This window comes from Python bivittatus, unplaced genomic scaffold, assembly GCF_059951505.1.
Source record: "Python bivittatus isolate LINGU-HERP-01145 unplaced genomic scaffold, Pbiv_v1 ctg000100_np1212, whole genome shotgun sequence".
Classification (NCBI taxonomy): Eukaryota; Metazoa; Chordata; class Lepidosauria; order Squamata; family Pythonidae; genus Python; species Python bivittatus.
In genome coordinates, this window is record NW_028277038.1 from 6053352 (window position 1) to 6076692 (window position 23341).

Here is a 23341-nt window from a genome sequence, read left to right on the forward strand (position 1 = left end):
TGTTCAAGTTTCTCTCTGTCCCATCTTAGATGAAACAAAATCAAGGGAGGATCATCTTGAGGTTCTTTCTCACACTTTCTTCTATCTCTGGATTGTGTAATCTCTTCTCCAAGCCTCCAAGCTCGCTCCTTCCTTCCCTCTTTAATGGTTGTCTCATATCTTCCCCAAAGTCATCCCTGAATTCTTTTACATTCACTGGGACTTAAGCTACCATTCGTCTACCACTACATATGGATGACCATGGCAGTTGACCATGGTTGTTCTGAAGACCTAACCTAACCCTACCCCTAACTCTGAAGACCTAGATGGCATCCACCTACTTAAAGAAAGTTCCTTTTTATGTTTCACGGTCAAGGTTGAGAATTCTCACCAGGGCTGTTGCTAAGAGCTTCATACTTCTATGGGTTTGCTAAGTACATTGCTCATCATAATCCCCTGTGGTGCTCATAATTTACAAAAGGACTAATAATTCCTCATCCATCTTGCAATGCCTTATGTCAATAGAACTTCATTATTTTAGATAGCACTTTTCCCCTTCCTTTTTGGAGATCTTTCACACGCTAAACTTCTTTTACCTCTCCATTCACTACATTAAATTCTCTCCTCTTCATTCATCACAAAAACAGACTTTGAACAACAGTTGGCTTCAGCTGTAGTAAGTACAATGGTTTATACTTCCACTGGGATATTCTTTTGGATGGGGTGGAAATGACTTGGATATGAAATTATTTTTCCTGACTATTCCAGAATTCACAAAGACAGCCCACCCCACCCCCCGCCAATTCCTGGAATGAAAACTCACCAGAAATGGTTGATTGGCCTATCTAATATGAGTTAAGAAGCACAAGCCTAGAATTTATGTGTGAGGGCAGGAATTTTTTAGGCATCTAGTACATTGTTCAACTGCGCATAGTGGCTAGGATGCAAAAAATAAATAAAAATTTAAGACAGCTGCAATCTCATGAGATGGCTAAATCTGGTATGAGAAGCTCAGATTCTCCAATGACTTCAGTGTTCTTGCCTGAAAGTTCACAAAAAAAGGAGGCGGGCAAGATTGATGTTGGCCTTGCGAGGTGAACCAGATAAGAATCACAACCAGATGAGCTAATTCTACTTTATTGGAAAGCTACATTGACAGAATCTTGCAAGTCTGAAAGTACAGTTCTCCTCCATCTCTTTTATAGCCTGAGAAACTAGGAAGGGTCCCTCCTGAGCCTCTTGCCCCACCCACTATCCAGCTGAGGGCTATGCTGTCTCTTATCTGACTATTCCCTTGGAAGCATCTCTTCACTCAGTCCCCCAAGGTCATTCCCACATACCATTACAATTGCCAAGTTTCCTGGGGGGGCAGGGAGGCATCCAGATGTATCCTGGGAAAGCTTTATTGGTGTTGTTTTACTGGCACAGTGGTCTACTGGAATATTTGGCCTCCATGTTGTCTGATCCTGCTTTGGATAAGTTGGGAAGGCGTGGCAGGAGACCAAGGGATTGGTTGCCAGTCCTTTGCTTTGGCTTTTCACAGCATCACACAGTTGGAAAAACTTCATGGAGGCTTCCCAGCTTCTTAAGCATTGATTGGCTTGTCCAGGTACTGAGGGTGAGTCTGAGACTCTATCAGTGCCTCCAAATGTTTTGCCTGGATATATATTTTAACAGGGCAGGTATTGAATGGTTTTCCCGCTAAATCTTTATCGATGTTCCCTTTCCCATCCTTCAGAAATGATTAGTTATGAATTTCAACATTAAGGGCAATGGCTCCGTGCAATGCTAGGAGTCTCTCCAGAAAAGTATTGCAGGTCTTTTTGGAAAAAATGGGCTACTCAGATAGAATATCTTTATTCACTGAGAGGGACCAACCTGGGTAGTTATTAGCTTAACGCTGGGGCTTTGCAAACCCCAATCACAAGAGCATCTGACCTTCCTCCCTTGCTTGATAAATAAAAAATCCAGAATTGGATTTCTTACTCCTTTCTCTGATAATAAAAGATGATCACACACAGACCGCTGGGAGCGGACTGGACGTGCTTCCCAGCGTTGATTTTGTTCTACTGTTTATTCTCACCGTAGTATACTAAAGTTGCCTTGTGTCCTTTCACCATTGATTGATTTGGTTTGATTTCTTTATGCAACATTATTTTTCAATCCTGCCTTTCTGTCTAGAGAATCTCCAAAGTGATTTAAATATGAGTGGGGGGAAAAATCTCTTATTTCAAGAATGCAAGAAACAGCAAGAACATTATGAAAAAGACCAGAGTAATTAACATTCCTTATAATGGAGAGGTAGATCTGTACAAGGGAAATCAGCCCTCAGGAATCAGTTCTCCGTTTGGTTTCACCCATGCTTTCATGGTGGGTGGGTGGATGGGTGACATCAGGAAAGAGGCATTCCTGACATTCTTTGCACCCAAAATAATTCACACGGGAAATACTGAGGCAGAAAACAAGAGCCTAGCCTTGCTCTCCACAACACAAATCAGGTGTTGCTGAGCCAGGAGTAGGATCACTGAAGCAATCTCATGAGTAAACCCCTCTGTATTAGGACTTGTCCAAAACAGCTTTGCATACTTTGAGCTGGACTTCTCCCCTCAGTAAATGGCTGGATTTGGTGGCCTTAAATGATCCTTTCAAATTCTGCGATCCTCAGTGTGGACATTTGCCACTTTCTTTGTGGAGTAATGAATGAGCAAGGTTGGGGGTGTTGTGTGGAGGCCAGGAGCACTTAACGTCTTATCCCGGTGGCAGTTCTTTGTCGAAATGTGTTGCTAAATGCTGCTTTTTGTCGTGGGAACCATAACAGCTTCCAAAGACTGTGGTCTTCCAGAAAGCTTTTGACCTGTGGGGTGTGATGTCTGCATTAACTCTGGCTTTAAAAGGCCGAGGAGAAAAGGAAACGATGAAGAGGCTAAATGAGACCTAGTCCCCTTTCAAGGAGGGGCATGTCCCTCTGCCAGATGGCTGTGCCCAACCTTCAGAGCCCTGCTAGGTCACTTCTCTGCTGCTTTCAGAAGAACTCATCCACGAAAAGCCGATCACTCCATTCGTTCACACCTGAATGACGAGGTTTTAAGGATTTGCTTAGAGAAGTGGGTTTATTTGATTAAGGTTAAAATAGATAGGTTGTTATTTCTGGTTACCCTTAATGGACTTTTGCCGACCAGGACTGAATGACAAGCTTTTGAGGATTTGTTTATACATGAGAGAGGGGATGAAGAGATTTTTTGTTGCATTTTAAGAGAAGGTGATAGGTTGCTAAATTGTCTATACTTCTGGTGACAAAGGGGGAACTTACTTCCTTATAGATTTCTTTTCTTTTCTATACTTTCTTATTGTTTCTTTCTTTTCTATTTTTCTTTTTCTGATTTTCTTTTTTCCCCGCACTTTCTATTTTTTCTTTTTGTTGTTTGTAGTTTGTGTTAGTTTTTCTCTGCATACCTGGAACGCTTAATACAATTCTGATAAAAAGAAAAGAAGACAACATTTACGGTCGTAAAAGAAAAGCTGGTCACTCCAGCGTACGTTTTAACATTACAAACACGTGGTTCGTTCCCCGAAGGGAGCATAGGAGTCATTGGTAAGCAGCAGGGGTGCCAGGGCAAAATTGGCACAAAGAACGAGGCTCCGTTTCACAAAACTAGGCTTAGTTTTGGCTGGCACAGCACATTTTTTTGCTGACACGGAGGGCCCGGTCCCTCTGAAACAGCTGAGGCAGGAGAATTTTCCTTCCCCTGGCGCCTGGCCAGATGACTGGCTACCTAAGCAGGAGAAACTGCTGAAAAATCTAGAGAAGGCATCAACTCAGTTGTCTGGGGACAATGTGGTTGGAAACATTCAGGATTCCTCAGGGGCCACCCTATAGACTGAGTTCCATCTCCCCCCAGGAAACATATCATCCAAGCTTCCAAGATGGGCCTTGATTTCTACTACTTTTCCTGTGCATTTGGGAATAGGCTTGCACCATCTCTAACCTTGAGCCAAGAAGCTGGTCCTGGTTCATATTTCTTGAAGGCTCTGGAGAGCATCAGATCCTTTTCTTTCCCAGGCCAGAAGTCCCCAAATCACTCAAAAGAGTAGTAAGGTTTTCTTACAGTTGTTCTGCTGCAGGTCACATTTGGCCCAAGGGTGTCTCTCAGCCTGGAGAGGAGATCATGATGATGATGAGGGTTTTCTAATAACCAAAATAATGTAATATCTCTTTTTAAAGTCCTCATAAATTGGTGGCATCAACATGCAGTTGATGTCTCCATTTATCCACCGTAGCCTGTCTTCTGCTGATTTAAAAACCAGGAAGCAGGTCCTCTGAATTTAAGATCGATGAAAGGAAACTGTCAATAACAACAAAATCTCATTGTGGAGACACACATCTTCATCATAATATAAGATACTTGTGTGAAGGCATGTAACATTATTCTGAATTCTTGGCTGGGTTCATACATCATCCTTAGCCATGGTCTGTTTAAGCATGGCTTAATTGATAAGCCCTAATTGGCTAGGTTTGCCCCACACACTAAGCCATAAGGCATAGTTATGGCTGGGTTCACACCACAGTAGGCACAATTTGTGAGTCCACTAATTAAGGATCACTTACATCCACATATAAATTGGATATATAAATAAATATAAATAAATAAAGGAGAGATTTTTAACCAGTAAAGTCAGAGAGAAATGAAATTTGGAAAATACTGACAGTGGCATTCCTTTGGTTCCTGGTTGGAGTGTAGGCTGTTGTAGTCCCATCATATTTAAACTCTTAACTGATCTTATCTACGTCTGTCCCTTTTTCACCATTCTACAAGGGGCTACTGGAGTGAGAGAACAAGAAAACGCCCACAGAGACTAAGTGCACAGAGAGGTCTTGTTTCTCATGGCCTCTCTAGGATTTTGTCTTGGTCATAGATGTCAGAAGAGACAAGAGAAAAGCTAGTTTGACCCTGTGCATGACTGGGTTTGTTTGGGGCTAAATCTAACTCCCTTGTAATGGATGGTCAATCAGGTGGATTTTGGCGATCACAGGGCATGCTCACTTCCTTCCCATATCACCTCATCATGGATTTATTTTTTTTGTTGGTAGGGCCTTTAAAGTGTTTGAATTATTGCTGAAATGTGTACAACCCAGCTTAATGGGCTTCGGCGATGGCTCTTGAGAGTTTCAAAGATCTTTCCAAACCTTTTAACATCCCAGAATTGTTGGGCAGTGTACAAATTTGATGATAAATCTACCTACCTACCCACCTACCCGAAAAAATGGTACTGGGGATCTTAAGCCTGCAAAGCAGATGCCTGTATCGTGAGCTCATCTGCAGGACCAATTTAGTACAATTGTGGCTGTATGCAGCCAGACGGCCTTTTGTCGCAGGCAAGAGTTTCTAAAGCTTTTCTTCCTTGTATCTGGATGCTACTGTTAATGCGGTTAAAGCATCCATATTTATCATTTGGGTAAAGTGGGGAGGGAGGAAGAAAGACCTTGAGCTTGGAGAGACAGAGAGGGCACATTTTAGCTTGCAAACCAGATGCCCCGAGCTGCTTGTTAAGATTTAAAACCTAAAGAAAGGCCTCCTTTCTTTTTGCAAGCCCGCTGCGCGCTTTGGAATCCTCTGAAGCAGGAACCTGTTTTGATCATGGGGTTTTTAAGCTGAGAAACACAGGCAGCCCGATCTCTGTGCGGCAAAAGGGAACACAAGTGAAAAGAGGGCGAGATCATTCTTTACCTCCCTGCTTTTTGAATCTCCTAGTGCCGGCAATTTATTAAGCGTGAAAGAGAGAGGGGGGGGGGGTTGAAGGCAAAGAGGAGAAGAGGGAAAGGGAACAGAACAGAACTGCATTTGGACTTGCAAATGGGGTGGCCTGCGCACGGTCCCGTCGCCTGCCTCTTGGTGGAACTCAGAATAACCTCCCTGGCTCTGAAAGGCACCTCTTCTTCCCCTCTCCTCTTGTAGAACCTCTCCTGCAAGCCTTCACATAGAGTCCAGCTGTGCTTCTATACAGATCCCTGTTAACCTACTTCTTTAGGGCCCAAACCCTGGACTTCTGCAGGTTGCAAAAGGGCCCAGGCACGTGCTTGGAAATTTGCATCTGGAAAAACGGCCCAGTGTTCCCACCATAGCAAAAAGGTCTCTCCCAACCTCAGTTCCTGCTGTCCTCTGTTGCACATGGTGGTATCTGACTCAGGTTCCTTTACCCTCCTGCATCCAGGCCACCTCTGCCTCCTTGCTCATGGTTCCCCTTTTTATTTTCCCAGAAGTCCCAGACCTTCGTGGCAGGACATCTTCCCAGTGTCATTGCATTGTGGGGAGGGGGAGAGAGGGAATCTGGTTCTTCCCAGGTTCCCTTGCTTCTAAGACTCACAGCCAGCAGCTCTGAGGTTGACACCAAGGGACCGTTTCTATGTAATGAATTCCACTTGGAGACCTCGGTTAGCGCAGACATCAAAGCGGCAACCTCCGCAGAGCATCTCATTATCACCAGGAACTGCTGAGAGCTTTTGAAGATGGAAGGAGGGGAAAGACATCTGTTTCCACAGCCACTGGGCGTGTATGTGTGTGGAATTGGCCGTGACACACTGAAACAGAATATTGGAAAAGACAAGGAGACAACTTGTACAAGAGTTAGATTGGCCTTCTCCAACCTCTTGAGTGTGCTGGGTGTGGCTCTGGTTTCCCACCCCACCCCACCCTTTACATGTAATTTCATTAGGCTTTTCACAAACAGAAATGGAGACACACACACACACACCCCGGTAACACTTTCATTTCCTGTAATGGATGTCTCTCTCTGCTCCCAGTTCATGATGACCCGCTGCAGCAAGCTACATGCTGTCTGCTTTGTGTCATATCATTTTGTTCTGCAGTGGCTTGTTCTGGGTTAATCTAATAACTAAGTTAGCTTGCAGTCCTCCCTCAGATTGCTGAAGACAGCATCCTCGCGCTGCAGTCTATTCTGAGCCCTCCAAGGTGAGCCTCGTATGGGGCCAGAAGGTTTATGTGTAGCCATAAATGTATCCCAAAGCTGGTGCCAGGAATTAGGAGTTGACTGACCTGCTGTTAGGTTTGTTCTTCTACAAGAGGCCTCTGCTCCTGGTCATCATTTCCACTTGATGGAGGAGAACTTCTGACAGAGGAGGAGAATGACTTTGATGTGGCGTGGTGGGCAGATGGATGGATCAGACCTCAAAGGGCAGAGTTAGCAGGACAGTGACTTGGAGGAGGTGAACCCAAATGGGGAGTTGAAATATTCTTGGAAGAGACTAGTCAAATATAAAGTACCCAAGTGAAACAATCAAGGAGAACTTTGCCCAGACTGGAACATAATAGAAATGTTGGAACTACAGCTCCCTGAGTTCCGTGGTGAGGATTCTGGGAATTGCACATCAAATACATCTGGAGAACATTTGCTTCAGGGAAGTTGAGCTAGAATATTGCTTTAGCTAAAATCTGGAATCATTAGAGAGGACTTTGATAGTTTTGGGGCTTGAGCTCCATCCAGGTTGATGACCACAGCTGGGACTCCAGAGCCATACCCGTTTCCTTAAGTTCTTGGCTCCTTGGAGCCCTGGAGCTTCTTCTGGGATTGGTGGGAATGCTAAGAGAGGCTTCCTCCTGTCACAATCTAGCCCAGTGTTTCTCAACCTTGACAACCTTAAGATGTATTAAACTACCTTCCTTCCTTCCTTCCTTCCTTCCTTCCTTCCTTCCTTCCTTCCTTCCTTCCTTCCTTCCTTCCTTCCTTCCTTCCTTCCTTCCTTCCTTCCTTCCTTCCTTCCTCCCTCCCTCCCTCCCTCCCTCTTTCTTTCTTTCTTTCTTTCTTTCTTTCTTTCTTTCTTTCTTTTTCCTTCCTTCCTTCCTTCCTTCCTTCCTTCTTTCCTTCTTTCCTTCTTTCCTTCTTTCCTTCTTTTTCTCTCTCTCGCCAATTTCAGGGCTCTTTTCTCTTTTCTTCAAATGCCAGTCTTGGTCTTCCTCCCTTTCTTTCCCTCCCAAGGAAGTCATCCAGGTAGTGTGCCCGCTACAATGTGATGGATATAGCCAAGCGGCTCTTTCAGAACCACTTGGGTTTTAAAGCACATGTGACTGCTTTTTGGAGAGCACAAAAGAGCTAAAAGGCAGTTTCTAACTTTGCATTCAGGAACAGACCGAAAGGTTGCTAATTAGCGCCATCAAGAACTAAAAATGAATGCAGGGCAGACTGAAGATGAAGTACCGTCTAACCTGCATGGAACAAGACATAATAAAGGGGACAGATTCCTGCATTCCCCCCCCCCCCACTTGCCCAAATGAAGAGGCTTGGGGGTGCACAGGGCATGCAGAAGATTACAGTCCAATGTGCCCAGAGAGATGTACATGTTGAGTGGCTTAAAGTATATATTCAGTAAAGAAGTACAATGCTCTCAGTGTCTGCTTAGCATCCTGGTCATTTCTAAAGAGAGAGACTTTAGTAAGTGTGATCAAGGCTGTTTTGCGAGGCTGTTCACTCTTCTGAAATGCACCACCTCTGATCATTTCAGCAAAAGACAGCAACAGTTGGGTTGTGGACCTAGGATGAAAACATTCCCCTGTTCAGAAGCCTCACTCTGATCTGGCAGTGGGTTGCCTTATACAGAGCAGAGTGTATTTGTGTCAAACCAGGCAGAAAGCAATTAGATTTTAGCACCTTTCCTTCTTGCACCACCAGCCTGCTGGAAGCTTACAAGATAAGAGCCCTCTTTAGAACATCTGGGTTTGCACAAAAGGGAGCAGGAATGAGCACACCACTATTAACTTGCCTTTCATTGTCACCCTACTATGTGATGCAAAAGAGACTTCCTTGTTCTGGGTGGTTCTGAGTCCCAATTTTCCATGCATATATTCTGGAAATTCCACAATTATTCCTTGTTTCCTTAATTCTGGTTGTAGCTCAACCTGAGCTTCACCAGAAGGTTCTTTCCTAGTTGATTCATAGTTTTGACGGAAGATGTTGTGCACCGAGCCTTCTACAAGGGAAGTGTGTAGATGAGGTTAGGCTTCTGTTTCAACATATCCAGCAAAAGAGAGTCTGCCAGCTTTGTGGGGCATTGGTTCTCTTACTGTTGAAATGTTCTTCCTGTTGGGACTTTTCCCCTCTGACGTTCAGTTGGAATCGGCTTTCCTGTAGCTTAAATGTACTAGCAAGGCTGGCTGGGGAACTCTGGGAGTTGAAGTCCATCCATCTGAAAGCTGCCAAGGTTGAGAAACCGTGCATTAGCCCATATCCTGTGCTCTGGGTTCATAGAGAACATTCTCCATGATATCCTTTCAGATGTTTTGGTGAAGGCTATCCCATCCCTCTGAAGTCGTTTCTTCTAAACATCCCAACCACTTCAGTCTTTCTTCACAGCACTTAGATTCTAGTCTCCTAATCAGCTCTTGTAAAACACCAATTCTGATGGCTAGCGGTGTCTGAATTGCATGTTGGAACAGAGATGTGGGCCAAGTCCATCTGTACTGAAACACTTAAATTTCTAAGCAGTCTATTTAGAGGCTCTTCATACATAGTCTAGCACCAAATTAAGCCACTGGTAGCCTTCCCTACATGTTCAAGCTACAGCTCCTATAAACCCTGGTCAATTTGGCCATTCATCAGGGATTGTGTCACTAATCCAACCATCTACAGGGCACAAAGTTGTCTACTGCTCTAGCAGCAGAGCCCAATGAGCTACAAATTGTGTGTCTTGGATGGGCTTTCAAGGCAACGTTCATCCCTGCGCTACAGGGCACCAACCTCAGTCATTTTGAAGACTTGATGCAAATTTTGAGACGCAATGTATTTTTAATTTTTTTTAAGGACTCCTTGGGTAGACATTTTGTGGATATTGCATTCCCTTCCAGCTTGGCCTGATCCCTCCCGTCTTCATCTAGCTTTGAAGCAAAATCATTTGCCTCCACAGTTGAATAAATAAAATGTTTTGGAGCTGGGAAAGGTGGAACAAAAGAATCCATTAACATCCGGTGTGGTGGGCTTGAAAGAATCATGGTAAACTGCAAGCCTGGGGAGATTATTAGAGAAAGAAGGCTATTTGCACGGCCTGCATATTTTCCTTCTTCAAAGCCCTTTCCAATGCTGGTGGCGTCCTTGTACAACATCAACTTGCTATATTTCTCCCTCCTCATCCCAGGACTTATAATATTTTATTTCAGTTGCTTTTCCATCCCTACCCAGTAATGCAGTTGATCAGAGGATGGGAAAGAAATACGAATATACAGTAACACCAACAAAGCTTAAGCTCAGACTTCATGACTTCCCACCAACGTCCACTTCCACTAACCCTAGAGAGCTTGGCCAGCCAGGATGGGGAGCTAAACCTTGCTCACTCCAGTTTCCTAACTTCAGAAGCAGGAAGAGTCTAGGTTGGAATTCTTCATTCTTGATCCTGTTCCTCAACTTGCCCTAATGCCAGCACAGTGTTAGCAACGCTGGTTGCAGACGTGCCAATCTAGATCTTGTTGCTTATTGGCAGGGGGGATCCTGGCAGTGTGAAGCAGGCAGCACAATGGCCTGGCACAACTGTGCAAAACTTGGTGTGCATGCATGTACTCCTCCCACTAGTTGGCTTGGCAGTTTGAGAAATGAGGTGCCTTTGAAGGCCTTGAAGAGTTGCTTCTCGTTGGCATTATTTCTCTATCACTTTTATTTGCAATCACTGCATTCCAAACATGATCCAGCATTGCATCTGGATCAAGTAATGTTGCCAAGGCTGAGCTGTGGACAGCTGTAAGAAAGGTAGAGGATCAGAGCCAAAAGGTGACTCATATAGGCTGTCACCATGAGCTGGTCACACAAACGACAGCCCAGCCCAAACAGGAGGATCTGCATAGCCTTTCAACCAGCATGAATTGAAGATGACAATTTTAAGATTGGCTGTGGCTCAGCAATAAAGTTCATACTTAGCTTGCAAGAAGTTCTAGATGGAATCCATCACATGTCCAGAAAGGCTGGGGGCACTCCTGTTTAAAGTTTTGAAGTGTTGCTACCATCTGTATTGACAAGGTATAATTTTGGTCCTCAACTTCTGTCAGTACCAGCCAGCATGGCCAATGCCAAGGGACTGTGGGAGTTGTATCCAAAACACCTGGAGGGCACCAATGGCCAACTAGGCAAAATGGACCAGTGGTCTGGAAGTCAGAAGTATTCCATGTTCTCTTGTGATGGTCTCCAGACTGGTGGGAAGTATGTTCAGAATACAAACTCAATTTGCTCACACTTGCTCCACATCGGATTCTATGGCAAAGAGATTCTTGCTCCATCCATAATTATAAATGAGCTTCATGAACTGGATTTTGTATTTGGGTGCTCTGTACTTATGCACCAGGTGGATTCCTGTTCACGAAGAGGCTGTTGAAGTTAGCAAGATGCTCAGGAGCCATTTCTGTCAAACCTTCACCTCCCAATTAATTGAAACTGCCCTTCATTGGTTTGATTGGAGAGGTCAAGATGGTCATGTGCCAATTGCTACAAAGCAGCAGCGCTAAAGCATGCGCTACAAAGCAAATTGAGGGTCATGCAAAATCCTGGGAAAATGGCAGGTTCCCCAGTGCATCATATAATTGGGAAGCCAACTGAGAACTGAGCCAATTGTGCGCTCGTGATTATATTGTCTCCATCAGAAATGTGTCGGGAGACAGTGATTATACCACAGAAGCTTCTACATTTCTGCCAATTTGCAGCTATTCTACCATGGATGACTACTAGAAAAAATCAAACAAAGGGACCTATGTTCCAGAACTGCACAGGAAAAAAAACCCTGATTCTATTTTTATGATATTTTATCTGATCATTGTCTTCCAAGAAAAGAACACTGAGGTGGCCCGGACATGCTTCCTGTTCCTTTTCATCTTCCCAAATAGTGTCATTCATTCCTGAACATCAGAAATAGAGAATGGCTCCTATGGATAGCTCTGGAAGTTGCTGCAGATTGTAGTTCTTGTAATAACTCATCCCATGGAGGAAGATTCATCACCTAATGCCTTATGTGCCCCCTAAAAGCCTTAAGTGCCACTCCATAACCTAATGCCTTATATGCCTGCTAAAAGCATTAAGTGGGGCTCCAAATTTCCTCTGTTGCAAACGAATTGTAATGTGACATAACTACATTAAATTAACTTGTATTTATGCTGGGAAAAGTGGAAGGAAAGAGAAGAAGACGACCACCATCCACAAGGTGGATGGATTCAATTCTGGCAGCAGTGGCTGCACCGCTGGAAGACTTGAAGGGCCCAGTTGGAGCAGATCATCCTGGAGAAGGTCTCTCTGTGTGGTTGCTAATCAACTTGCGTTTGGGGTTTTTTATCCTAGTTCTGCCTACTTTTTGAGCAGGCTACCAGGCAGATCACTTAAAGGTCCAGTAAGTTCCTTAATGTGAGAAAAGGCTGTTTATTGCTGAAAGACATTCTGGCCCTCACAGCTCCTGACATTACTGTATGGTCTCCTTGCTTTAAGCGACACCTCTGGGGTGGAGATTCTGCTTGGTCCTTCAATGACCTGTCCCCCCTCTTCCTTTCAGCAGGTCATTCTGTGTTTTATCAAAGTCAGCATTCAGCTGAGTTTTCCATCTATCATTCTACATATTTGGCAGCCAGATCTGATTGCAGAAAGGCTATATTTAAAAGCAAACTTGTGATATTTTCCACCATCAGCGTCTTCTTCTCCTCCCACTTCTAAAGCAGCCGTTGCATGATACCTTGACCTTGTTTTCATATGGGTTCCGCAGGTGCAGAATAGCAACTGAGCCAAGTGATACCCTCAGCTTTAGAAAATGTGTTTTGCACTTTCTGGTTGGGCTTTCTAGAGGATGATGATCTCTATGCAACAGGACTTTTGCCACTTGGCATCTTCGCAAAGGGCTACATTCCAGCTGGAAACCATGATGAGCTGAGGTTTACACATTCAGGTGGCCAGGCTGTGACATTACACGAGTGCTTCATTTGGAAGGAGTAGGTTTCTGACACATGGGGCATTTGGGTGGATGGGTGTGTTTGTGTGTTGGAGGTTGCTCTTGTTTTTCATTGGGTGGGGTGTTTTCAGGTTGGTTTCCATCGCTGAGACCTTCGTTCTGCATTTTGTCTCACGTTTCTCTTGTTGTTCAGGCACACGGCACTTTCTCAACAACACATCCTCCTTTCTCGTATGACCTTGCGAGGATGGCCCTGTTTTTCAGATGCCTTGATGGCCATCTGGTGGCCATGCAAGAAAAGTCTTCCGGCCTGTTCAGAATCAAATGCACCTCTGTAATAACGGATAAACATCCAGCCGCTACTATCGTAAAGTCCTTTTGGCTAAAGATAAGGATATTCCTAGCTTCGCTTTCTCCTGCAGAAAGTATATTGATTTAGGTTGAGGCCAGGATGGGACAAGAGCAATTGCTGGGAGATGCACAGGATAACACACTTTTAATCACCTAAAAAGGAAGTGTTGATATATTGTTCACCTGACTTGGGATATCTGTACTAACAGGAGAAAACAAAAAGAAGAGGTCAGAATCAGAACACAGAGGAGGAGGTGGTTCTCCTCCTCTTTCTTCTTCTTCCCCTCCATCTTCTTTCCTCCATCTCCTCCCCCTCCTCCTCCCCCTTCCCCTTCCCCTCCTCCTTCCCCCTCCCCCTCTCCCCCTCCTCCTCCTCCTCTTTCTCCATTTTCTTGGCAAGATTTTTGGAAGTGGTTTGCTCTGGCCTCCTTCTTCCTAGGGCTAAGATAGAAGGACTGGCCCAAGCTCACCCAGTTGGCTTTGTGCCTAAGGTGGGACTAGAACTCACCGTCTCTTGGTTTCTAGCCTGGTGCCTTTAACCACTCCACCAAACTGGCTCTTCTGATGAGTGATTAAACATAATTGAATATTGACATATGGGTTTGATGATTTGTTATAACAACAGACTATTGGGAAAAGTAGAAGTCTTATTATAAACTTTTATGAAAGTTTTTGTGTATCTCTTCTGCCAAGGTAGTCGGAAGTCATTCAGTTAGGTTTGTACACGTTTGTATTATTTCTTCTACTGTTTTTCTTTAACTCTTTTAATCTTTGTATATTTTTTGTCCTTTTGTTTTCTCAATTTGTACCTTATGAAAAATAAAAATAATTGGTAAAAAAAACAAAAAAGGAAAGCCTTTCCCAACTTCTGTGGTCAAAGTGCAAAGATTCAGAAGGCCGTTGACAATGCAGAGGGTGTATTGGTTCTTCCATCCCTTCCCACTTCAACTTGACTTGTGCCCTGTTGCAAAGGTTGGGTATGTTGGGTGTTCACATGTGTTTGAGTAAGTGTGATAGGAGTGCAGCCTTGCCAGTTGAAGGGAACTCTGTATACATCTTGTAAGTGGCTTCTAGTCCACTAACAGTATAGTAAATGGTGGTTTTGCTCAAGTAAGCTATCACCGCTCTTCTTGCAGAAGAAGCTGGAGTCAGAACCTAAATGTTGTATCCTCCCTTCCATGTTTAGGCTTTGAATTGCTCTACCAGCCAGAAGTCGTGCGGCTGTACCTCTCGATTCTCACCGAAAGTCAGAATTTCAATACTTTGGAAGCAGCAGCGGGTGCTTTGCAGAACCTCAGTGCAGGAAACTGGACAGTGAGTGAAATCTTGGTGGCTTAGCTATTTTTCGGGGTCAATATTTCCTCAGTTTTCTTAATAATGCAGGGTTTCTCAAACTTGGCCACCTGAGGACATGTGGACTTCAACTCCCAGAATTCCCCAGCCAGTACTGTCTTCAGGTGGCCACGTTTGAGAAACGCTGGTTGAATGCCATCAAAAGCTTTGGAAAGAACTGCCCATCTGTCAGATTCAGCCCAAAGAACTCTCCGAGACAGTGCAATACAGTTCTGTTGCGTTTATTAGCTTCCACCTCAAGACAGAAATCTCTCCAGACTGAATCTAACTTCCCAAGCCAGCCAGCCACAACACCGTGAATTCCTTAGGGCGGTGCCAGTCTCATCTTCTTGAACTTCCCACGCTCCTGTTGGGGGCTAAGGAAACGGTTATTTCCCTGAGCGTGGCCTTCATAACACCATTCCATCACACCGTCTTCCTTATGCCACTCATTTAACGTGGCATAGGAGATATCCAGGTTCAATTTGGCCTTCCCAACTTAACGCCCTCAAGGTTCATTGGAGCTGCCACTGAGTTTCCAGTCATTGTTTTACTCCTACCTTAGTCTTACTACAAGGCTCTGTCTTTATAGTGGTGTTTCTCAAACTTTCTGCAGCCCTGCACCATTAAATCAGCATCTGGAAAATGCAGGGACTACCTTAATAAACACACACGTGTTACATTTTTATCTTCAAGAGCATGAGAGTTCACTTCACTTACTTGGTTGTTTGGTTATTTACTTACTTACTTACCAAGGCCTATAAGCTGTTCCAAACAACCAACTCTGAACGGCGTGCAGCTTCCCAAGTCAGCACAGTCAGACTGCAAAATTGATGTCAGGCTCAAGCAATCAACTCCACAGGACCAAAACTACTTTTATGAATACTGGCCATCGTAACAGAATTTTGCAAGTCTAACTGTGCTTTACTGTCCCCCCCCCCCCCCAATACTCACATGAATTAGGGAGGTATCTGCCTGAGTTGCTTGGGCTTAACCTCTTCTTGTTTGGGACATAAGCCATGTTTTTCCCCTTGTTGCTTTGGTAGTGGATCTAGGTAATGATCTCTGTCAAAATCTTCTTCCTTATTCTCTGCATTCCAAGACATCTGGAGAACAAGATCTAGGAGAAGTTTGTAATTTTCCAGCACCCTAGGAAAATTACTCATTTCATACAGAAGTGAGTCCCTCTCCCAACCATTGATCAATGATGTTAGAAAGACCATAGCTTTGCATCTGGAAATAAAAGACACTAAGCCATAGTCTCTCCCAGGAGATACCTTTCTGCTTTCCCAAGCTTTGGTCTTTAGATGTTCTACACCATTATCATGGCCTTCATGTCTTCCAGAGTACAGATTCGGCCAGCTATTGAGTTTCTGTCTGAGTTTTGGTAACCCCACTAAGTGGCTTGTGTTTTTCTTCTCCCTTCCTTCTTGAACAGTGGTCTACATACATCCGGGCAACGGTGCGAAAGGAACGAGGGCTCCCGGTCCTGGTGGAACTCCTCCAATCAGATTCAGACAAGGTGGTAAGGGCAGTATCCATTGCCCTGCGAAATCTCTCCATGGACCGCCGCAACAAGGATCTCATAGGTGAGTTCTGCACAGTTCTAAGGTGACTAGAGTTAGAACCTCCAGAGATTCTGTTTCAGGAGGCCTAGTGTCCACAGCTAGAGCTGAGATGGAAGGCGTCCACATCCATTTCAACCTGATTTTAACTTAAGGTGAGAGAAGAAACCACAGCTTGGCTCTAGGGATGCAAAATAAAATTCCCAGGCATCTCCTCAAAATGGGAAAATTACATGAGCAATGTGCTTGCTGGGAAATGCATGCCAGCAAAAAATAAAAATGTGGGCCCTGTGTTAGCATTAATGCTTAGTCTTTGCAACTGTTCCCCAGCTCTGGTTTGAATGGTAGATTGCAAAGGATAATACAGCTAGTCCTCGCTTAGTGACCACAGTTGGGACCAACAATTCTCACTAAACGCTGTGGTCGCTAAGTAAAACATGTGACTGTGACTGACAATTTTACATTCTCTTTCTCTTTGAACTCTGCTTGTCACAAACTGATTGCAAAATACAAACGGCGATTCCATGACTCTGGGATGCTATGATGGTCATAAATGCAAGGACTGGTCACAAAGCTTTCTTTTTATATTGTTGTAACTTTGAATGGTCATTAAATGAGACAGTCAATAAACAAAAACTACCTGTGTATGGCAGCCCTGGAATTTGTAACAAGGGATAAAAAGTTCTTGTTTGTTTGTTTAAGTCCCTAATTTCTCTAGCTGCAGTTTCGGGCAAGTTCTCAGATCCTTGGAAACAAACATCTCTGAACTTGTGAAAAATGTTCTTCTGAAGCTGCTCTATTCCTGTGGGCAAGTGTGGACAATTAATTTGGGTGGCAGCCACATAACAAGCAGGGTTGAAACAGCAGAACTAACAAATTAGTCAAAACTTTTAACTGTCAGTTCCAGAGGTGCCCCCTCGTGGTTGCTAGACCCCATCTAGATTGGGTGGGAGCAAAAACTGTGAGAATCCCCTTTTTCTATTGGGGGGGGTTTAAGGCACCCACGTCACCCTTAAAACTTCTGAATCTGATCCCAATTGGGCCCTGCTGTTGCTCACATTGAGGTGGCCATCTTGGGCTATTCTAACAACAGCATCTGATCTGCAAGTCTTTTAAATCGAGAGAAAGATCTGAGGTTGATATGGATAAGCAACCAACCGTTGTTACCTCTTAAATAAGTGCATAATGACCAGTATTCCATAAGGACTCATGTAGGTTCATTGGGTTAATTGCAGTAACATTTAGAAGAGTATTAGTTACCCAAACCAGCCAACAAAGGTTAATAGTATGATATTTTGTTATGAGCAAAATGAGTTAGATGCCAAACACAAATTTGTTGATGGATCTCAAAAACGTGAGATCAGATTGATTCGCTCCCAGGACTCCTAGAATCAGTTTCAAGCCGCTGGATGGAAAATGCTTCTAAACCTTACTGACATTTTTAGGAGATGTGCTGGAAAATGAACTAGGGACCTTTTCATGTTGCAAGTAGAGGTTCTGCCTTCAGCTATAGCTGCCTTATTTTCCTGGAATAATAATTGGTTTGCAATGATAGGCATGCCTTCTAATTTCAGGTAGCTACGCCATGGGGGAATTGGTAAGAAATTTGCCTAGCCGGCAGCAGAGATCATCAAAAAACCTAGAAGAGGACACGGTTGTTGCCGTCCTGAATACAATCCATGAAATTATTACTGACAGTTCTGAAAATGCCAGGTCCCTGATCCAGACGCAAGGCATTCAGAAGCTGGTTGCTATCAGCAAATCAAGGTTAGCATCTAAAAAAAATTCCAGTAATGTGGAAGAATACCAAGACATAAAAAGGTCACTTTTGAGCAGGCTACCTGCCTACACAGCCTTGGCAACTTTAAGATGTGTGGGCTTCAACTCCTAGAATTCTTAGCAATAGCTGTGCTGGCTGGGGAATTCTGGGAGTTGCAGTCCATAGATCTTAAAGTTGCCGTGGCTGGGAAACACTGGTCTAGTCTATCAACTGCAGAACTTTGCAGTCTGGAGCTCCCAGGCATTGTGGGCTTCAACTCTCACAAGGTAGGACTGATCGCTTGGGGCTGAAAAATCATGAATGACCACTAGATGGCAGCACATGATTAGTTTCCTATATCTCTGCAGCCATCTAGTGGCTCTCTTGATTACTGCAGGCTAGATTTTGGAGCTCTATCACAAGCCGATGTCATTAGTCATGCTTGCCAGGAGTGATGGGAACCAAAACCTCAAATATTTGTAAAATGCCACGCTGCCAGGTTTTCTGTCCCAGACATTGTGTGTGCATGGGCTTCAAGTTAGTGTTGACTCCTGGCAACAGCCTGGACAAATCCCTGCAGTTTTCTTGGCAAGGTTTTTCAGAAGTGGTTTGCCATTGCCTCCTTCCTAGGGTTGAGAGAGAGTGACTGGCCCAAGGTGCCCACACCTGCTTACCAAATCCTTCTTTCTTTAACTGGAGATGCTCAGATGGAACCAAGATCATGTGTATGCAAAAGTCGGTCCTCCGTCGCTCCTTGCACTGAGCTATGTTTCTTGCATATGGAAAGAATTTTGAACCCTGTCCTATGTTTCCAAAAGCATAGCATGACCCAGAAAAAACATTGTTCTTTCTGAGCTGGGCTAGATCTTTTGAGAGTCTGTGTTTGAGGTGAGCATCTCAAGCTTGTGAGATGGGTGGTCCTGAAAGAAGAAACCCCAAATCTCACCAGTCTTCTGTATTAAAGAAGCAAGTGCCCCCTCATCTTTCAGATGTGGCCCTGGAGCATTGAAAACACACGCCAACACCATGCATCTCTAAACCAGTGCTCTTCAAGAGGCTGAGTTGACACTGAAGCAAAATTGATCCAATGAAATAATCAGTCATCCCGGGACAGACTCCCTTGTTGCCTGTTCTCCTCCCCAGCATTGAGCCTGTATTTATCAAGCCTCATCATTTAAGCAAATCCAGACATTTATTGGCAAAACGGGAGATGCTTGTCCTTTTTGAATATTCAATGGTACAGTACGGGCAGCAGGGACAAGACTGTTAATAAAATAAACAGGCCGACGTGCAGCCGTTGTAAGGAGGTGGAGGATAATCTGAGAATATTCTCATTTGGATCACAACATTATTTCAATGATTAATACAGGGGCCCAGCTCATAGCCATGACTCAAGGAAAGGCTTAGAGGAAAGGTGTGGGGGTTTTTTTTAGCCGGACTCAAAGACCAGCATTCTAGTGCATCATCTTGTAATTGGCCCAGAGAGACAAATGACGCATTCATACAGACTACGGATGCTCCATCTGATCAATCATCGAGCATCTCAGTTCCTACAGTGACCAAGCAGATGCTTCTCAGAAGCGTGCCAACGATGTTGTGAGGGCAGTTCTTCCCTGACCTTTTCATTCCATCAAAGCGTAATAATTGTAGCTAAAGGTATTATGGGATAAATATGACCAAGGTCATCTCTACAAGCTGACTAATGCTTGTAGAAGTGAAGCTCCCCCCTTGGTGGAAAGGGCAATAGAAAGCAGGACCTTGGAGAGCTCCAGGGAATGGATTCCTGGTGGTTTAAGTTGTCTCAAATTAGGACAATAGAAGGAAGTTGTCTTCTACAATCTGTGATCAGCTTTAGTTTGTCTGATGACGCTGTCTAGGCTTGCTTTATCAGTCTCAGATTTGTTGGGTCCATTCTAAACCTAGCAGTGACCACAGAGTGAAACAGATGGATTTCCCTTGAAGACTCCCATGTAAGGACTAGAGAGCTAATTCTTTGAAATAATGTTACAGATATGTTAAGAGACTGGCTGACCAATTCTTCTGCATATGATGTCTCTTGGCTTTCTTTGTGTGTATATGTGTTTTCTCTGCCACCTCTTCAAAATCAGCCAGTCCTCCAGAGAAATGAAAGCAGCCTCTCACGTTCTTCAAATGACCTGGAGTTATAAAGAGTTACGGAGTGTTTTGCAGAAGGAAGGCTGGAATAAATCTCATTTCCAGGTAAGAAAACCCACGCAGTTTCTAGCTGAGAATTGTAGTAGGAGTGGATAAGAATTTAGCTCATGTTGGCCTCCACGACATAACCATCTTTCCTTGGCATAAACAAATAAAATCAGGATGCTACGTTGCAAGGTAATTTTAAAAAGGGAATTTCCCATGTGAAGGAAATTCAGATTCATTCATATCATTGCAGATAAAAGTGTATCTGCATTTATATTCTCTCTTCTTAAGTGTGGGGAAACTATGATCGTGTTATAGGGAAATCAGGTATCAGGATTTGGAGATGGGATCTTGAGCCACTCTCAAGACAGTACTTATTATCAGTGGAAACATATTCTGTATTTCAACTTTCAAACAATGCGGTCGTCCAGGATGTCTCTGGCCATTGTTACAGATTGCAACTGCTTTAAAACGAATGGGTTAAGTGCCAGCGTCACAAAGATTGGTTGTCAAAGCACAAGTCTCCTGTGTTATGGTCCTGGGGTCCCCACAATACTCACACATAAGCATGGACTTTTCCTGTGCTGACATAGCGTTGAGCTACAGATTCAGAAGTAGGACATAGGAAGGTTTTTCTGAAATGGGCATTTCACAATAGTTTTTCAAAATGGATTTTGCTTTCTGCTCCGTTGCATGCAAACTGCTGACGACAGACTTTCTTTTTTTTAATGTTCTAGTCTGCTTCGGCGACTGCTAAGGGATCTAAAGGTATCTCTTGTAAATCTGGATATGATGACAGCACTTTGCCTCTTGTGGATAAAAGTCAAGGTCGGTGCGCGTTCCAGGGACGTAATTGTGACGGGGGCCAAGTGAGATGGGACTTTATTTCTTTAATTGCGTTTCTATATCACCCCACGGACCATGCGTTCTAGGCCATTCCCCAAACTTAAAAAGGAATATATCTTTAAAAAAAATTTTTTTTAATCCTCGTAACCAATTGCAGTATAAAGGCAAAATTAAACCCACAGCACTGGAAAACATCTAAAAAATTGCACACTCTGCAACGTTTTATTGTTGAATTATTCCTAATATTATGTACCAACTATTTCTGTACCAACTATTTCCACCATAACCGTATTTTCAAAAAACCTTGGGGGGGTGGATTTTTTTAATAAACTCATTCATTTCCGAAATGAGAGTAGCAAGCGTTTCTATTGCTCTGCTTTGGTGTCATAATCCATTCTGAGTAAGGATGATAATTTTGGCCTTTACTCTGGAGTCATATTCGTAGCTCTACAAATAGCTGAGCCTCCTAAAATAGTCATTTCATCTTCCCTGCTCTCCTGAATTTCTTATCCTTAAAGCACACGTCTATCCTTCGTGAGTGGCAAGACCCCTAACCTCCAAGAAGGTTAAGCCCTCACAAAATCTCATTAACCAGGTTTATTGCAAGGAAAAAGGATTAGGTTACAATATCTTGGCAAGTGGACATGTGTGTACTTTAACCCTCCCCCCCCCATCAGGAAGTGTGTTAAAGTGAGTCCTTTGATCCACTTTCTAACTTGATTTTGATTCTCTTTTGGACTCTTTCTTGATTAAGAGGAAGCTGGCTATCTGTTTATGAGATATGACCAGAAGGTCCATCTCTACTCTTCTGGCAGTGTTTTGCAAAGATCCATTCTTGTTCCCAGGCTCAAAGAATTCCATTATAGTAAGACAGATTCTGATCCGTAGACCAGGACTGGTCAACTGGTAGGACAGGCTGTAGCTAAAATAAACTTTAAGTGGGGTCTTGAAGGTAGAAGCAATTCTTCAAATCACCCATTTCCAGTTGTTTAGGGTTTCAAAGGCAAGCATCAGTTCTATAAACAGAATAGAAAACATGTCAGCAGTTCATACAACTGGTTCAAAACTGGTGTTCTGTGCTCCACTTGTACTTACTCACTTTGGTGAAGCACCTAAAGATTGGCTCACATCCTTTGTTCTTGTATTAGCAAGCCATTAACCAGTGTTTTTCAAACTTGGCAACTTTAAAATGTGTGGACTTCAATTCCCAGAATTCCTCAGCCAGCATGCAGGCTAGGGAATTCTGGGAGTTGAAGTCAACGCATCTTAAAATTGCCAAGTTTGAAAAACACTGCCTTAAACATTGGCTTAAGTTCTGTCTCTTCCCTTAGTGAATTATTTGTTCTTCAAGAATGATGTCTGGGACTTGGATCTCACACAAACCAAGTTCCATTTCTTCCTTTTTATAGATAATGAGAAGACCGGAAGCCGGGACATGATTCCGATGGATGAACTTGGGCCAGGTAATGATGGATCAGCTCACCCATGTCATTGTTGATAGTAAATCCTGTCAGTCACTCTGAAGTTTTGTATATTCACCAGGAGAAGTTTATTCAAGCAGATGAGTCTGACATTTGGAGCAGAACATTGCTTCCGCAAAGTTGAATAATGTCTACTCAGAAATTAGGCCCATGAAGATCAGTCAAGCTTATACTTGGAAGGAGAATCATAATGAGTGTCTGTGTATGAGTACTGTATAGGTGAAATATAGATATGTATGAATCATTAAAGTGTGATTATTTAGCTGAGTTTGTGATTTCTGGCTTGTAGTTTGCAGAGAGACTATGTTTTAAGGTTTTCAGAGAGACTATGTTTTAACATTCCTAATGGTGCATGATTATTCAAGAGAAATGGAGGATAAGCTGGGAAAAACTTTGCTCCTGCCACAGAGGGTGTCAAACATAACTTGAAAACGTCTAAAAGAAAAGAAAGTGTCAACATTCTGAATTGTTTGCTGCCAGAGGACTCTGAGAAACACCAAGGGTTGCATGCCGCTCTCCCCAAAATTGAAGGCCATTCAAAAAAAGTTACCTCCAACTTTAGCATCTGCTAAAGATAAGAGGTAGCTTAGCCCACAGAAGGAATGGGGGCATGGTCAACATCTCAGAAGGGACCTTCCCTACTTTCTTGGGCTGTAAAGGTGAGGGGGGGAAAGATGTACTTTCAGACTTTCAAGATTCTGTTACTGTAACCTTATAATAAAGGTAGCGTTAGTACTCATGGTTAGTGCTTCTTGTCTGTACTACCTCTAAGGACTGACAGGTTTTGACCACGTGGAAAAGGCACTCATTTCGTGCCACGCAACCGCTCCCTTTGCAACCAGCTTCTGTTCTTTACAGATGGCTATTCCACCATCGATCACCGGGACAAGGAGCGGAAATACAAAGCCAGTGACAACATGGGAGATGCGTCGGAGAAAGAACCGTTAAAGGT

General features: G+C 43.6%; 1 protein-coding gene across 7 annotated transcripts in view; it reads left to right on the forward strand.

Moving 5' to 3' along the window:
* The window catches only part of ARVCF (ARVCF delta catenin family member), a 257122-nt gene that overhangs the window by 222320 nt on the left and 11461 nt on the right, over positions 1 to 23341 (forward strand). For all 7 annotated transcript variants that reach the window (XM_088135346.1, XM_088135349.1, XM_088135350.1 and 4 more), the window contains 7 exons: positions 14433 to 14560; positions 16017 to 16167; positions 17718 to 17910; positions 20011 to 20122; positions 20800 to 20890; positions 22318 to 22371; positions 23248 to 23339. In XM_088135346.1, coding sequence (XP_087991472.1) covers positions 14433 to 14560; positions 16017 to 16167; positions 17718 to 17910; positions 20011 to 20122; positions 20800 to 20890; positions 22318 to 22371; positions 23248 to 23339 — 821 coding nt within the window. The remainder of the gene's footprint in view (positions 1 to 14432; positions 14561 to 16016; positions 16168 to 17717; positions 17911 to 20010; positions 20123 to 20799; positions 20891 to 22317; positions 22372 to 23247; positions 23340 to 23341) is intronic.